At 39.3% G+C, this 15,670-nt stretch overlaps 1 protein-coding gene across 1 annotated transcript in view; it reads right to left on the bottom strand.

Moving 5' to 3' along the window:
- Window positions 1-15,670, bottom strand: part of LOC103356500 (neurexin-1a-like) — a 153,400-nt gene that overhangs the window by 119,449 nt on the left and 18,281 nt on the right. The window contains exons 5-10 of the mRNA XM_008280659.1: window positions 13,242-13,268; window positions 7,330-7,452; window positions 6,249-6,630; window positions 4,732-4,922; window positions 3,881-4,054; window positions 90-209 (exon numbers count right to left, since the gene is read on the bottom strand). Of these exons, the coding sequence (XP_008278881.1) occupies window positions 90-209; window positions 3,881-4,054; window positions 4,732-4,922; window positions 6,249-6,630; window positions 7,330-7,452; window positions 13,242-13,268 (1,017 nt within the window). The remainder of the gene's footprint in view (window positions 1-89; window positions 210-3,880; window positions 4,055-4,731; window positions 4,923-6,248; window positions 6,631-7,329; window positions 7,453-13,241; window positions 13,269-15,670) is intronic.

The raw sequence follows: 15,670 nt of genomic DNA on the forward strand, positions 1-15,670 counted from the left end.
CAAAAAATGACGTGGCTCAAAAAACTAAAACAAATAGAAGAACTATTTGGACTTTGGATACTTAAAAACGACAGTAAGGGAAATCCTACCGTCATTGCACAGCGGTCCTCCAAATGTCGTCATGCTGCAGTCACAGCTGAAGCCCTCCCACTGCTGCAGACACACACCCTGGTTGGCACACGAGTCCTCTTGGCACGTAGTGCTGGGGCCTGCATACGGAGACAAATAGCAACTTGGTGAGCAGACTTTTCTAACACCAGGCAGCACAGTCTACAGCTTGACTTCATGGTGAAATTAAATATCATGTTAAACATACAGACAATAGGCTTCTGCAAATGGAAGCACACACAGAACAAACATACAGTACTAGCTGTGTATTTACTCATGTCCTTTTTTCTCTCTTCCTACAGATGCTGTCACAAATTTCCCAATTGTAGCCAAGTGCCTGCCTGAACCCTCAATTAATTTAAATACAGTCAGTAGAAAGACACACCTGAGACCTCATAGATTAAAAAAACCCACCTAAAAAAAGATTTAAGGTATATTTATACGTCCATATAGTGGTAATGCTTAGATGAACTTGTTAATTTTAAAACATATATAAATTAATTTAATCTTTTTACATTCAAATAGGACAATACATAACATTAAAATGCAAAAATGTGCACTAATTTAAGGTTGCAGAAAACACTGATTTCCTGTAATGTTTCCATATTTACACCAACGACTACAACATGTTGACAGTGTTAACTGTAATCCTTTCTTTGCCCAGATTATCACGTGTCCCTGCCCACGTGTGACAATATGTCTGATGAATCAGATGACAACCTAAATCTAGACAACAATCCTTTAGTGTATCTTTCACAACTCGATTAAACACGGTCGGATCGCAATCTGATCACGGAAAATATATGATATTGGCAGATGTGAATGCAGTCGTAGGACAACAATAATCATTAGGGGTCTGAATTATCACATTACTTTTAAAAAATCAATGTAATGTTGCCTCCAGTCAAAGTGTTTAATCTTCATTTTTGTTCATCTGTCTTTTCCATCCTTCTAGGAGGCACTTAGTCATTGTGTCAGTCTGCCTCAATATGCAATACCCACACAAACGATCGTCTTGCTATCGTCTGTTTGTGTCACTCAGAGTTCAGTTAATGGGGAAATGTTAGTGGAATGACAAGGATTGTTGTGAACGGATGATATTTATTTTAATGTTTATGAGTTTATGAGATATATCAATTTTGTAATTACTAAGAAACTGGTCTGCTGACTATATAATGACCACTGTTCATTGTCAGTCATTATTTATTATTATCTCCATGTGAATCTATAGTATATTATGACAAAAAAAAAAAAATAGGCACAAATAGCACTACATAAAGGATTCCCCTTTACAGTCATAATAACCCACGTGGAGCACATGATGGCAGTGTTTATTCCTTCTATTGTGTATGTTCGTATTCTCACAAGATCTTAAAAGCAGTAGCTCAGCTGGTAAATGCAGAAAAAAATCAATAACATTACAATCAAATCCTTATGTATTCTCTATATGTCTGAGTAAAGTGGAGTCACAGTAGCTGCTGCTCAGACATGAGAGTAGCTATGGTAACTGGATCATAGTTTAAGCATTGGCTGTAGCCCACACAAAACTGGAAATGTAAAAGACACAATTTTATCCAACTACAGGATATCTAAATTATTCTACTGCTTGCTAAATCTTGTATGTTGTGGCACAAATATGATGGATCATATTAAGTAACTGACTTATGACTGATTCAAATAAACGTTTAAATAACAAATGTACAGCAGCATAGTTATAAATATGTATATATATATAATCATTTTAACAATGAAGATTTCGAGCCATACATATATTTCAACATTTAATTGATTTTATTATTATTCTGATTTATATGCAAGACACTAAGAGAAAGATAATTAAATTTTAAATTATGCTCATTGCAAATAATGTAGCAATCTATATCAAAATGCATTTGAACTGACTTTATAGTTACTGGCCAGTGGTGCTCGAAATAGCCTACCTTCTATGTACAAAGTGGCACCAAAGATGACAACTGGAACATGTAATTGGTACGCATTGTGCTCCTAGAATGATTAATATGATGTACAACAGAAAAATCGACTGATGTTTGAGTTAATACCTGAGTATGCTTCATAGGAGGTCCATGCGGGATAAAACTTTGGTGTTATCACTATTATAAGGCATGCAGAAAAAACTCTTACACATACAGTATGTGGACAAAAATAAAAGAAAATAATAGCCACAGTTAGGTTAAATTAAAACAACATACAATATGTGAGCGCAAATCAAAATTTGAGCCCCATAGACTGTGATACAAGATGGTAATGGAACTTGTATTCCTATGGGACCGAAGCCCATTCCTTATGGCTGGTGGGTGAATAGCAAATTAGGCAGTCATCCTGTTCGGGGACATGTGGAAATTGTGGAGGTAGAGACTGGAGACGTGGAGGGCAGAGGTATTGCAGATGCAAACGGGGGGGGAGGAGGTGGAGGAGGGACATCAGACTCTGTATCAAACAGACAAAGCTATCTACCTTGCAAGTCAGCTTTCATCAATGCAACTTTTGTCAGCAAAATAATAGGAAAGGAAAAGGCAAAGTATACCAGCTGTTAGTAAAAGCACCAAGACGTCAGAGATGGAGTAACAGAAACACAAACTATCGAAGCAGGAGAGACAGGAGGGAGGGATGTTTGTCCTCCGAAAAGAACCAGAGGGGGTGAAATTATATTGTATAATGGAGGCTGGGTTAAGCCAAACTTCAACAGCAGCGAGTCTCAAAATGGCAGAAGCATTACGATACAAAACCGAACAATTGCCATGAATAATAGAAATGAATATGCTTTGCTTTTTTGTGTTAAGCTACATTTAGAGAAATAGAAAATCTGCTGCCCCTGCTTTATTCACATACCATTAGCAACTATACGCTACTTAGCCAGTCAGTCATCACAATCCAATAAATGTGTTATCAATTCCGTTGAGAGCCACCGTTGAGTCTGTGTGGCGCAAAAATGAAAACAGCAACTTTGACAGACCTGCACAGGGCGCCGAATTTGATTACATTTGTAATGTGGGAACATGAAAAGATCAGAAGTTGCGTACTCAATAGAAAAAGAGTGGATGAATTGTGAAATTAAACTAAGTGACTGACGCTGAAAAATAAATCAAATATTGTCTCTGGATATGGTGCACACATTAGACTGGGCAAATGATATTCATGCATGCAACAAAGGCTTCATACATAATTCAAAAGGATTGCTTCTGGCAAACTCTCAGATCCAGCAAGCATGCATAGAGCAAAACAGAATGGGGATAAAATGGGAAATAACACTGGCAGTACAAATATGGCAGAGAGAATAATCAGATTATGGCCAAGTGAAACAGAAATGATTGCCTGTGGAGGAGTGTCAGAGCTTGATGCATTCTAACAGAATACTAACACACTTTATGGATGTTAAACTACGAGCCACAGGTTGTCAGTGTGGGTGCCTGGGTGGGTGTGCTTCACAGTGTGTGTGTGTGTTTGTGTCCTTGTCGGACAAGCGTACGAATGGGAGAGCTGAGCTGAATTGCACGGTGTGGCAATGACCCCTTAAGAAAGTTTTGTGAAAATGAAGGAAAAACAAAATAACCAAATAAAGACATCTTTTGTTTTTAATCAGTGAAATTAGATTTAAATTGAACATTTTTGTGAATGACGTAAACGAATAAAATGCAAACTTCAGTTAAAACTTGTTCTAAACTCCACAGACAAAAAAAAAAAGTTGGCAGCAACTTATCGCCAACAAAAGTATCCTTTCTGGGCTGAGAGTTTCCTCACTGGGCTGACTCACCTTCACATCCCCTCTCTATCTGTCCCACACAGTCAACAGCGTCTGACATCAAGTCTGGGAGCCGCCCGTTCAGATCCACTGATGCCAGACAACCTTGAAAGCCCTCCTTAGCGTGCACCAGTTTGGGCAGCTCCTTGTACATCTCCTTCGCCACCCCGCCGACATAAAGGTTACCTGTAGAGAGAAGAAGAAGAAATATGGCAACACTGACCCCTAGTGGAAATAAAACTCAGCACCAAGCTCACCTTATCATGCTCGTGGCAGTAAAGTAACAAGCACATCCGAAGCACAACAGTACAAACGGCATTTAAAGACCAAAAGTCAAACAGGCATTTGAAGTTTTTTTATGCGAGTGGACGAGTGCAGGAGGTTCATTATTGTCAGTCTTGCTCGAGGAACCTCTTTCTTTTTTTCTTTCGCTCATTGACAGACATTTGCCTTTACTGTTTCATTAGTAATTTCTGATAAGAACAATTACAACATTCTTCAAGGTAGAACAGTAATTATGCCGGTATCCTTCCAGTTGCAAAGGTTTTTTATAGTGTTAGCTGATAATTCTTTCAAAGAAATTTAATTCAAGGTCGGCCCGCTGAGCACAAATAGCCCTTTTCCACGAACACTCTGCTACGTTGGACATTGCTAGTGGTGGCCACGGAGCAGATGAATGTTGTAGTCTGGCTCACAGGTACTTAACTGCTGGTAATGAGTGGAGTGAAGCATTGTTACTTTTTAGCTCTAAGTTGTCCTTCTGGTGGAACCTTTTAATCAGAGAACTTCTCCATCTCTAGGCCACTGCCTCAATTTACTGAAATCTTTAAAAAAAACTAAATCTATAAATTCTGCATACGCACCCTTCAGGTCCAGGTTTTTGGCTCCCGTGGTTGTCTGCGTGGTGATCTTGGTGTCGATCTTGACGGTGTGGAGGTTGTTGGTGTCCCTGGAGATTATGACATTGTGCCAGTGGTTGTCGTTCAGGGGTTTGTTTGAGTTGCCTTTGATCAAGTGGGCTCCATTCCCAAGGTCGGACACATAGTGCAGGTAACTGGAAGCAGATAGTTAGCATCATGAAAGTACTTACCAGCAGTTTCTTATCAGAAAGACTGAAAAAAATACGATTTCACAAATGATCAGCTCATCATCAAGCTCTGCAGAAGCCTGATAACGATCCTGATCATGTGAATCAGGTGTGTTGGAAGAAGGAAACATCTAAAACTTGCAGGATTGCGGCCCTCGAGGACCGGAGTTCGAGACCCCTGATTTACAGCATTCTTCACAAACATTGTCTTTGACCTTAGCCGACAAAATGTATTAGAATATAATGCAAACACTAACATAAATAAGTAGAAAAAGTATAATAAATATCTGAAAACTGGAGCAAAAGTGTATGTGTGTGTGTGTGTGTGCTAGTGTGTTTCTGTGTTTAAATGTGCAGATATAAGACTATCACAAAGTGCAGCTGTCTGAAAAGACAAATAATTGGCAGGTAGCAGAATTAACAAAGGGCTCTGGGCTACGCTGAACGAATCGGCCTTAAATTCTTTGGTTTACAGGCAATTTATGATTTGCATGCTCATTTTAATTAAACTGTGCAACTTCAATGTTCAGCACATTGAATACCCTAACTTCAGGCATTACTTAAAAGAAGGTTATTCTATAGCTGCATTTCAGCAATGAGAAAAACACCCTTGTGTAGTTGATTCCCTTTTATGTCGGGTATTTGCTGTGCCTTCATGAAGATGAAAAAGAACAGTAATAGCCGACAGCTCTTTCAGTAAATATTCTGGCATGGAGGTGATAAGAAAAGAATTTGAAGTCCCACAGTGACACAAAAAACTGTCAAAAATTCTATTATGTTTGGAAACTATGAAGAGCAGCATTTGTAAAATCATAATCCATTTATATGGAGATTCTTACATAAATAAACATCACCTACACTAAGTATAAGTGTAATTCTGCACAGTTTAAACCCTTTTTTTTTTTTTTTTGCTTTTGGTATTTGCTGGACTTCTGGCGGTGAGTAGGTCTCCCCTAGTTGGTAATGTGTGTAAAGAGGACACTGTGGCACTGCCAGCTAAAACGGCACAACAAAAACTTGAGGGTCAACTACAGCTATTACAGTTTTAGTGGTCAAGTGCACGTCTGCATATTGGTTATTTGGTATATTACAAAATTTGAGCAAAGCAATGCAAAAACACCACAGAAAAGTTAAATACACTCCAAAGAGAACAACATATCCTGCTTGTCACAGATCTTTTGGTGCTTGGTGGTGTAACAAAATTGAAAACTATCAGATCCATGTCAGAAAAAAAAAAAAAAAAAAATCAGATTCAAAGTTTCTGCACTTGCTCTCAGGAAAGCATCCACTCACCCTTTGACCAGCTCCACCACAATGAAGTCATTTCCATCCCCGCTGTTATACAGGATGAGGCCGTCGGAGGAGGTGGTTTTGAACTGAAAAAAAAGGTGCATGGAGTAGTATGCCTGCAGAGTAGTGAGAGTCACATAGCTGGAGCGCGACTTGAAGGTGACAGGGTCTGCAATGATGTTCTTGAAGCCAATCATTGCATTGAGCTCACAGTAATCAATGTCACCGTTTTTACAGAGGTCTATGTAGGCCATGCCATTGAAGGAGAGGCTCTGGAGGTGGCCAATGAAGTTGGACGGCACCATGGACATGAAGCGCTTCTCTGTCACAATGCCCGTCTCAATGTTATGGAACTCCAGTTGGGTGTGGTCACCCGCCATTTGACCTTTGATTAGTAGAGGGAGAGAGGATGTTATTGGGGGTATAAGACAGTTAAAGGGGACATTGCTTTGCAAATAAAGGATCCACTGCAGATCTTCTCAGTTATGACATTAACATCATGACATTAATCTGATTTCCAGATTGAAAATAAATTAAAGTAGCACTTTAGAATGATTCCCTTTAAGCTGTACAAGCATATTGCAACAGTTAACACATGGATGGTACAAATCTATTTAAAAAAAAATAAAAAAATAAAAAAAAAACAAGATTTTTAATGTAGACTAGCAGTCATGAAATCTCCAGAACTTGTGCATTAGAAAACACATTACAGCATTTTTGTTTTCTCTTTACAAAAGTACAATATATAAGTTCAAAATTACAATTTTTTGTTACACTTCCCACTACTAAATGCCAACAAAGTCCCACAGACAGTCTATCTACATAAACAGTTTTGTCTTTTAATAAAGAGTACCAGTAGCTTAACTGGGTAACATTTCCCTACAAGGAAATATTCCGCACACTGGGTCCTATTATTGAATTTTAATTTTAGTCTTGAGGAGTCTGTCAGAACACTCTACAGTACATAAGAATACACTTGAAGGTGTCCTTTATTTTGTAACAACATCCATCTAACCTAGATTCTTACAGCCCAACAAATGTTATGGCTTGTTTACTTATCAGAAAAAAAGAGGGTGAGAAGTACCTTCCACAGGCAGGAGATCATCTACAGTCAGTTTCAAACTCTTGCCCCTCCTGAACACACGAACTGTGTGCCACTCATTATCGTTCAGGTTCTGACCCGCAAAAATAGTCTCTGGACCTTTGCCTGCAGGACAGTCCAAACAACGGTTAACATGCATACACACACTCATAACAGAGAGGTAAAAAAAAAATAAAAACAGCAGATATAAAGAGAATCAGAGAGGGGGGAGATCGAAAGAGGACAGAGTGAATGAGTGAAGTAGTTGGACAGAAGCAGAAAACATTAAGGTAAACATAGTTAATGGTCCATAAAAACACATCATTCTGACTTGCATTTGCAGTACTGTTCGCACCATTAGATAGGGCATCAAATTTCTGAATTCTCACTGAACACCATTTTCTTTGAACCAGGAGGAGGGAGGCAATAAGACAATATTCAAACTAACTGTTTCTCTGTAAATGTATTAATGCCCGCACTTTTAGTTCAATTAAGAAACAAAGACAAATTAGACTTTTCCGTTGAGCTGATCTCCTTTTTTGAGTTAGGTTTTTACATTCCTATCAGGCCACATGGTGGCAGCAAACAACTACCAAAAGGCTACGACTGAGCAACCACTGAGCATCACTCTCCATCTTGTTTACCTATGACAGAGCAACCCAGTGTATGATTTCTCTCATGTCCACCACATGAAATGAAATAGTGATGCAGAAAGAAACACTTGCATAATAAAAACAGTGTGGTCGGTGGTGGGAGACAAATAAGGAAAAAAAAAAGAACAAGCAAGCCATTGTTCCTGGAAATCCAGTCATACAAAATAACAGAAAATACAGAATGTGATCTTTATCAGCACCCGTGAAAATGAATGGCTGCTTTGGAAACAGCAGTATTTAGTTGAAACTGCACTGATTTTTTTCATTAGGTTTGACGCACCTTCATGAAAACCACAAATTGCACCAAATTGCTTTTCAATTGAATAACCTTTAACTAATAACAAAACAATCTCTTAATCATTCCTTCACTGAATACTGAAACCGGTGTATTAATATTGTATGAAGTGTGTCACTGCTGGCAGGCTCTAATGGAGATGTCACACAGAATCACTGTGCCAAAAAACCTCAAGGAGAGATTTAGAATCCTTGATAAATCGGACAAATTGCACCAAATCTCTGTGATCTCATGAGCAGGGAAAAAAAAAAAAAATCTCTCCAGGATACATTTCTCCACTAACAAATTCCACATTGGTCCAACCGTGGTAATACATTATTTTATTTTATTTTTTATTTTTTGCACAGCCTCCATCTAAGAGCCTCTTTAAATTGCCCTATAACTCTGATGTTTCCCTACCTACTGGGTACACATAAGCAAACAGGCCAATGAGGATGTGCCACTGTGACAGTATTAAAATCCCCAGGCTCTGGATACCTTGCCCACTGTGGGGAGCATTTCAGATGGGTGCCAGGTTCATTCGCCCGAACCCATTTATGGCTATTTATTTCCTGCTTTTCTGCAATCTTCAAAGCTCCGGTGCAATGTGTATGCAAATCTGAGGGTGCCAAAGTACTGGGACACACTCAATCTCAGAGGCACAGTTCTGCTTTGTAAGCACTAAACACCGGGGCAGGATTGAAACCAGACGACTGGCGAGGGATTAAGGAGGAGAGATATGAAATAATGGGATGGAGTTGGACTTGAAAGCATGCTTGATCTTTGCCTTCCATCATTCTGTCCTTGTTGCTCTCCAAGGAGGGAAGAAAGGGAAAGGGAAAAAGAGGTCAATTGTATGAAGAAGCACATTCCTGCACAACATCCACTTCTGTGTGTCCCGGTTTTTATGCCTGTAGTGCAGTCTGCGATCCAAAACAACCAGCTGCTGGCGAGACATTAAGGCCCTTTAGTCCACTGCCTGTTGTGTCCAAGCCTCTCTAGTGCCCTCACTGATGGTGATCTATCTGCTGTGATGGATCTACAGTGAGCTCTCCCTGCCTCGCCGACTCCGGGCCCAAGGGAACGGTGGAGAAGTGTGGCACGGGGCCGCATGAGAAGATGTGATTATCCAGTCAATCAGCTCTGGCTGGCTGGATGACATGTCAGATACTGGTGCCGCCTGCCCTGACACTGTGACTCACACAGGTGGAGGGAACAGGAACACACTGACCAAGCAGCAGGCCACTGCACTGGATTACCGTCAACACAGACATCAAAGCCAGAGCAACACAGAAAGGGAAGCTTTAGCAGGCTGCCACGCTACGGTACCTGCTTGTCTAACCAATGCCTTGCTAAGAGAAAAAAAAAAGCTATTGTTAAAATGTTTGCACAAGCAGAGGTTAAATACAATAAGTTATGACAATCAATACTTATCTGCTGTTTATAGCTATTTGCATTCATGTTTGCTTGTTCTAGACTGCTCAACAGTGAACGCACTCAAAGCCGGCGTGATCAAAGGGCTGAATTGTTAACACAACAGCATAATCATACCGCGTTAACTACCTGCTGGCATGACAGGAAAGTCCCTGATTATGTTGTAACTTTGGGTGATTGCTAGCATTTATTCACGTGTTTTAAGCAGCTAATATTAAAGGGAACCCTGAGCCAACCTGTTAGCCTCTTTATGAAGCCGTTGCAGCCGTAAAAGAACATCACCATAATTGCTGCTTATTTTAAAACAGGTCAGTGGTGCAGAGGTACAGAAAGATAAAAAAAAGGCTTATGGTTAATGTTATTTTGCTGCAGGGAGGATATTTTATGCTCTTCTGGTCCCATATTTATAGCGTATTTCAGATACCCCTTGTAAAATTTCCTATATAAAATAGAAACATTAAATACACAATTATTGTGGAGGTTTTAGGAGTAAGGGCGATAATAACAACCATACAGACCATCTTACTTTTGAGAACACATAAAGTTTGACATCCCTCTACCCTCCAGTAATTTTTGTACAGTTCTTTGACGATGCTTTACGTTGTCAGGAGAGAAGATCATTTCATTTATTTTAAGTCTTTTTGCTCCTTTTTAAGGCATCGATCTGTCCACATAGTTTAACTTTTACATTTCCAAGCTTAAATCTGACTACTACGAAACTGTATTATACCAAAGCCGAGGATGTTTAGTGTTTTTAATGAGGCAGTGCTATTCTGAATGTATATATTGTCGCATGATTTGAACTACTTAGCTCAAATGTTTAAAATCACAAACACAGTAGTGCCCAAATATATATATTTGTCACATGTTTAAATCACAAAATTTCCAAGTAAACACATTCAAGTGTTTTGCCTGACAAGACAACATGCACCTCCTTATGCATACTCCCCTTAAATCGCTCTCTGATCTATCATTCCTGACATGCACACAGGTGTAACATCCATGCAAAAAAAACAAACAAAAAAAATCTCCTGCAGCTCTTTCACTCTAAATAAGTCAAAAAACTAAAGATTGATGTTCAGATAAGATTTGCTACAAGAGAGAGATACAGAGAGAGGAAAAAAAAAAAACACCTTCAGATGCTGCTCAAGAAGGTCATGGAGGGAATAATCACATTAAGCTGGCTTCATCACTGCATCACGGCTACACTGTAAATTGTGATTATCCTGCAGTTCAAGTTAATGAATAATAGAGGACCAGAACTGCAGAAAAAAAGGCAATCTGTCACAAGATATTTTTAGTTCATACTTTCGGTTTGTTGTCACTCAGTGCATGTTAACAATATTTAAGTCGAAGTGGCAGTGTTTTCTTCAGACAGCTCTGGGCAGCCCCAGGGAGCCTAGGTACCTAATTGACAGTGATGTGTTCTTTGAGTCGGTGCTAAAATTCTTCATCCACCAAGCTGACCGGAGCTGCAGCGCCTGACAAGACACATTAATTAACATAGAAAAAAAGAGGACAAAAATAACCTAGAAAAAAAAAAAGGAGAGGGGGGGGGGAGGAATTAAACGCTAACTCCTCATAAGTGGAAATGCACTGGCTTAACACAGTTCTTTCCAAGAACTTCAATTAAACATTTTCCTGTGACACAATTAGGTCTGGATCTATTAAAGGAATACCTGCTGATTCCAGTCTTGCTCTCTATTTTACTTATACATTTGCTTTAAACGTGGACAGAATCTAAACAATTCTCTCTGAAATACACTGCGTGGTTAAACATCTATAGAACATGCAGATATGAATCAAACATCAGTTGATTCTGCAAATATGATAAATAGTCATTTGAAAGCAGTGTTGTTCTGGAGAATCAAAAAACAACAAAAGAAAGGGACAGGATCCAGACACATACAGTTTACCATGTTTGTATATTACTTCAACACAAAAACAGAACAGTGCTGAATGATCTTTTTTTTTTTTTTTGGTTTGCATTATTCCTACATCTAAGTGAAAATCCACATAATGCTTTACATCACATCATTTAACCATAGTGGCTAAATGATCTGCTTATTCTGCAGAGCTTCTTTCAGCACCTATTCCACCAGTTCTACATTAAAAACCGGACTACCTGCCTGCACCTACATCAGCAAAGTGCTGTGTAAAACGAGGCAGATTTGGAGAGTATTTGCAGAATGAAAGACTGTAGAAATAGAGTAATCAGAATAGCAAATATTAGTATAACAACTACTGATGTCTATGTGTGCACAGATTATGCCTTCACACTATCCTCATAAACCAAGAATGACCTTTTAAAGCAGTGGAATGGAGGGGAATTAGAGCTTAGAGCTTTTTATTTGCATACACAAACAAGGGATGCAATCCAAGATGCATGAACAATGCTATTTAGCATTTAGAAAGGTGTTAAGAAGGGCTGGCTCAGAGGAGCAAGTCTAGAGGTCACATCATGTGATTCTGTACGGGGGCGTTCTGTTGTGTAAGTTTCCACATCTCATCAGGCAGTGACCTTCAAGTACTGTAACGCTTTACACACAAAGACATCCAACACTTGTGTTTTCAGACAACAGTTTGTCCTTATATACAGTATGTGACACAGTCTGGCGCACGATTACGCAGCGTAAACTGTCTCATTTCTGTCGGTACTTACTGATACTGAGAGTGTCTGTCTCCTCAGAATCTTTAAACAGGGGGAAAAGGCTCATGTGTTATGATTCCAAAGTAATTATTAATTCATCACTGTTCCTGAATAATAAATGTCAAGGATATTTACCTTCCAAAATACTGCAATGTAACCTCTTTGTTCAAACGCACACACACACAAACACGCGCGTCCACTGTGAATCCCACAACAAGATCTATTCTTTCTCCCTCCCTCTTCATCCCTTTCTTTCCGCTCTGTGAGACAGGTTAATGAGAATAATAAAATCACACTCTGTATTTCCTCTGTGCTTTGAATGGCCTCATCAATTTACAAACGGCGTGAAATACTGAAGAAGAAAGGAAACAAAAAAACACAAAAAAACTAAACAAAAAAGAAAGCAAGGGGAAGGACAGAGAAATCATGCATGCCTAAAATACCGGCGCTTCTATAGCATGCGTTTTACATCAGCCTGAATTCATGAGTGAAAAGGTTCATTAATTAAAAACAACTACGTGTGTGAAATCACAGCTGACTGCCAAGTTTGGGTTCGTCATTAATTAAAGCCTCCCTCCATTTCCTCCCCTCTGATTATTACTCTCCTGGACATCACCAGGAATTCCTCATGTTCTTGTCGCTGTTAGAATTTGGTGTGACAACATGTAATGTCAATGTCAAAGCAAAGGGCATGTCAGATATATTTCAGTGCATTGACTGAACTCCATTTAACATGGCTTGAGAATATTTTCATCTCAGGGTCATATAATAACAAGAAAATAAAAAGCAAACATGGCTATGAAACAACACTTCTAGCGACTAAAAAGCAACAAGACTTAGAGAAGAAGAAGCAGAAGAAGAAGAAGAAGAGGTAGAAGAAGAAGAAAGGTGAACAGTGACTTACTGGAGGTACAGTTAATCCTGATACAATCTAGATGGGGAAGAATAGATGAGAGATAAATTCATCTTTCAACGTTACAGCTGCAGACATCATTAAAGCATACAGTCCACCCCTCTGGGGACACACACACGGACACTGTCCGTCCTCTGATGCTTTCACCCATGGCCCCGAGCTGCAGTGAGCTGCTAAAAGCAATGCAGCGTAGTCATGCCAGAGAAGCTTATTGGAATACATGTTACAGAAATGTACACTGAAGAGCTGAGGATTAGTTACATGATGTTGTTTGCATTGCTTTGTTTCTGTTTTTTTCATGGGGCCATTTTTTCCACATATTGTAAGCTGAAGGATTAATGTTTTAAGGAAGATATCTTCATAATGAGAGCATCAGATTTTGGTCAGGGTCAGACAGGGCCAACTGGAAGGTAGTTCAACTCCCCCCCTCTGTTATCCTCTTTCTGTACATCTAACTATATGTCCATCTATCTGCACTTGCAGGGCGACAAACATATTGTCATGATACTTTTCCATCTCTGTCACTGTTACTAAACGACGTTACAGCCTCACTAAAACCAAAATGTTCAGAGTGTAATGCAAATTGTAATTTGCATTGAAATAAAGCACTATTTGTACAAATGTAGTCGTAGCAAAAAAAACCCCTCAAAGATAATTAATTCAGTTAAACCCAGTACTGTACTTAAGAAACACATTTTGCCACATGTACTATATTTTATTTGTGTGTTTACATTTTATGCTTCTTCAACCATTTCTAAATGATGTACCTTTTACTCTACTACCTGTTCTGACAACTTGTTACTAAGTTACAACTGTACAGGCAACACCTATGATTCACTTATGAAACGTGATACTATTATAGATTGCACTACCATCTAAAAATAGGTCAAATTAGCTTCATCCAAGTCAGCATTATAATGGCGCATGCTATTGCAGCTGTGATAATAGATTACAAAAAAATAATTCGGTAGAAGCCAATATGCATAATAAGTACATTCACTTTTTACTTTCACTTATAAAATCTTACCTGCCTATATGCAGTATTTTTGTTCCACCACTACCCCTGACTGATTTTTAATTTAAACTACTGTATGTGAAGGATTTGTAATCTATTATACTAAACTGTGGCTTTGCTAAGTTTAACTACTGACGACCAGCACATGTGGCACTACACTTTGTATTTTTTTTCCTGGAAAAAAGCTAACGATTGTGTTGATTCTACTTGATTTCTACTACAGCTAATCCAAGCTATACTATTTCTGTATCTTACTTCACCTCTCCGTTTCCTGAGGCTGAGCTCATGTCGTGCTCTGAGAAAGGTGACCCAGATCGAACTCCCTCCCCCTTCCTTCCCATTTGGCCCCGCTTGTCATGTGTTGTCAACCACAGCAGAAAAGTGGTCGCAAACAGCCAGAGACCAACACTAGCCTACCCTTACAGGGAATGCTCTGCTTTGTGAAGGAAGACATTCTTCAAGGGCTGATGGCCAAAGACAAACTCAAACAAGAAAAAAAACAAAAAGCTCTAAAATGTGTCAAAGACAATTCAAAAGAAAGCAAAAACACTGTTGTTTTCATCAGAGGGCATCTTTTTTTGTGGTCCCAATGATCTGACTTGTCAGCTCTGTCAGTGTGTGGCGCTGTTGTCTTCCGTGGTGGGACACATGATTCCTTGTGGTTGACAGCAGACACAGACTGTCTACTTTGCATGCACCACTAAACGGCTCCGCTTAGGGAGCCCATTTCTGTTTAGCCAGTGGAAAGACGAAATAGATGGCTATGATTTGTGTGGCATTGCTCTGTTTGAGAGATATCAACCTTTTCACAGCCATCATTGGATTCTTTCCTGAGCAAATAAGCACACATACACAAGAATGTCTGTGTGTCTTTCATTTCATCCTCCATATTCAGTTTTTTTTTTTTGCTGTAGGCAAAGGAAGCATGTCTTTCCACGTGCTCATTTAAGACGCAGTTGCTGATTTATGTGCAATCATGCATTCCTCCTACAATGATTATGGTGCATAGGTGGATAAAATTATTAGAAACATGTGTGCAGAGCGTTGATTGGGCACAACTAAGGGATTCATCTTATTAGGTAACAGCTAGCTGAGAGTAATTGCAATATTACAAACACATTCCATCTATAGAAGAACTATTACCTTTCTCATACGAATGATAACTTGGTGTGTTTTTGAAATGAAACAGCAGCTAGAAAGATTACAGCATTGTGTGCGCTTTACCAACAATTCCCTTTAGAGCAGTGCACATCTATAGCTGCTGATCTGAGTTCGCTGATGGAGTGGGCAGCGAGCATTCCCTGCTGGGCAACAGTAGCTGTGTGCTCAACTGGCAGTGAGCAGAGAGCCGCAGACTCTTGCCATTGAAAGTCTTTACACCATCTCTGTCTATTCAAAATATATG

The sequence above is a fragment of the Stegastes partitus genome, unplaced genomic scaffold (genome assembly GCF_000690725.1).
Source record: "Stegastes partitus isolate 25-593 unplaced genomic scaffold, Stegastes_partitus-1.0.2 Scaffold206, whole genome shotgun sequence".
NCBI lineage: Eukaryota > Metazoa > Chordata > Actinopteri > Pomacentridae > Stegastes > Stegastes partitus.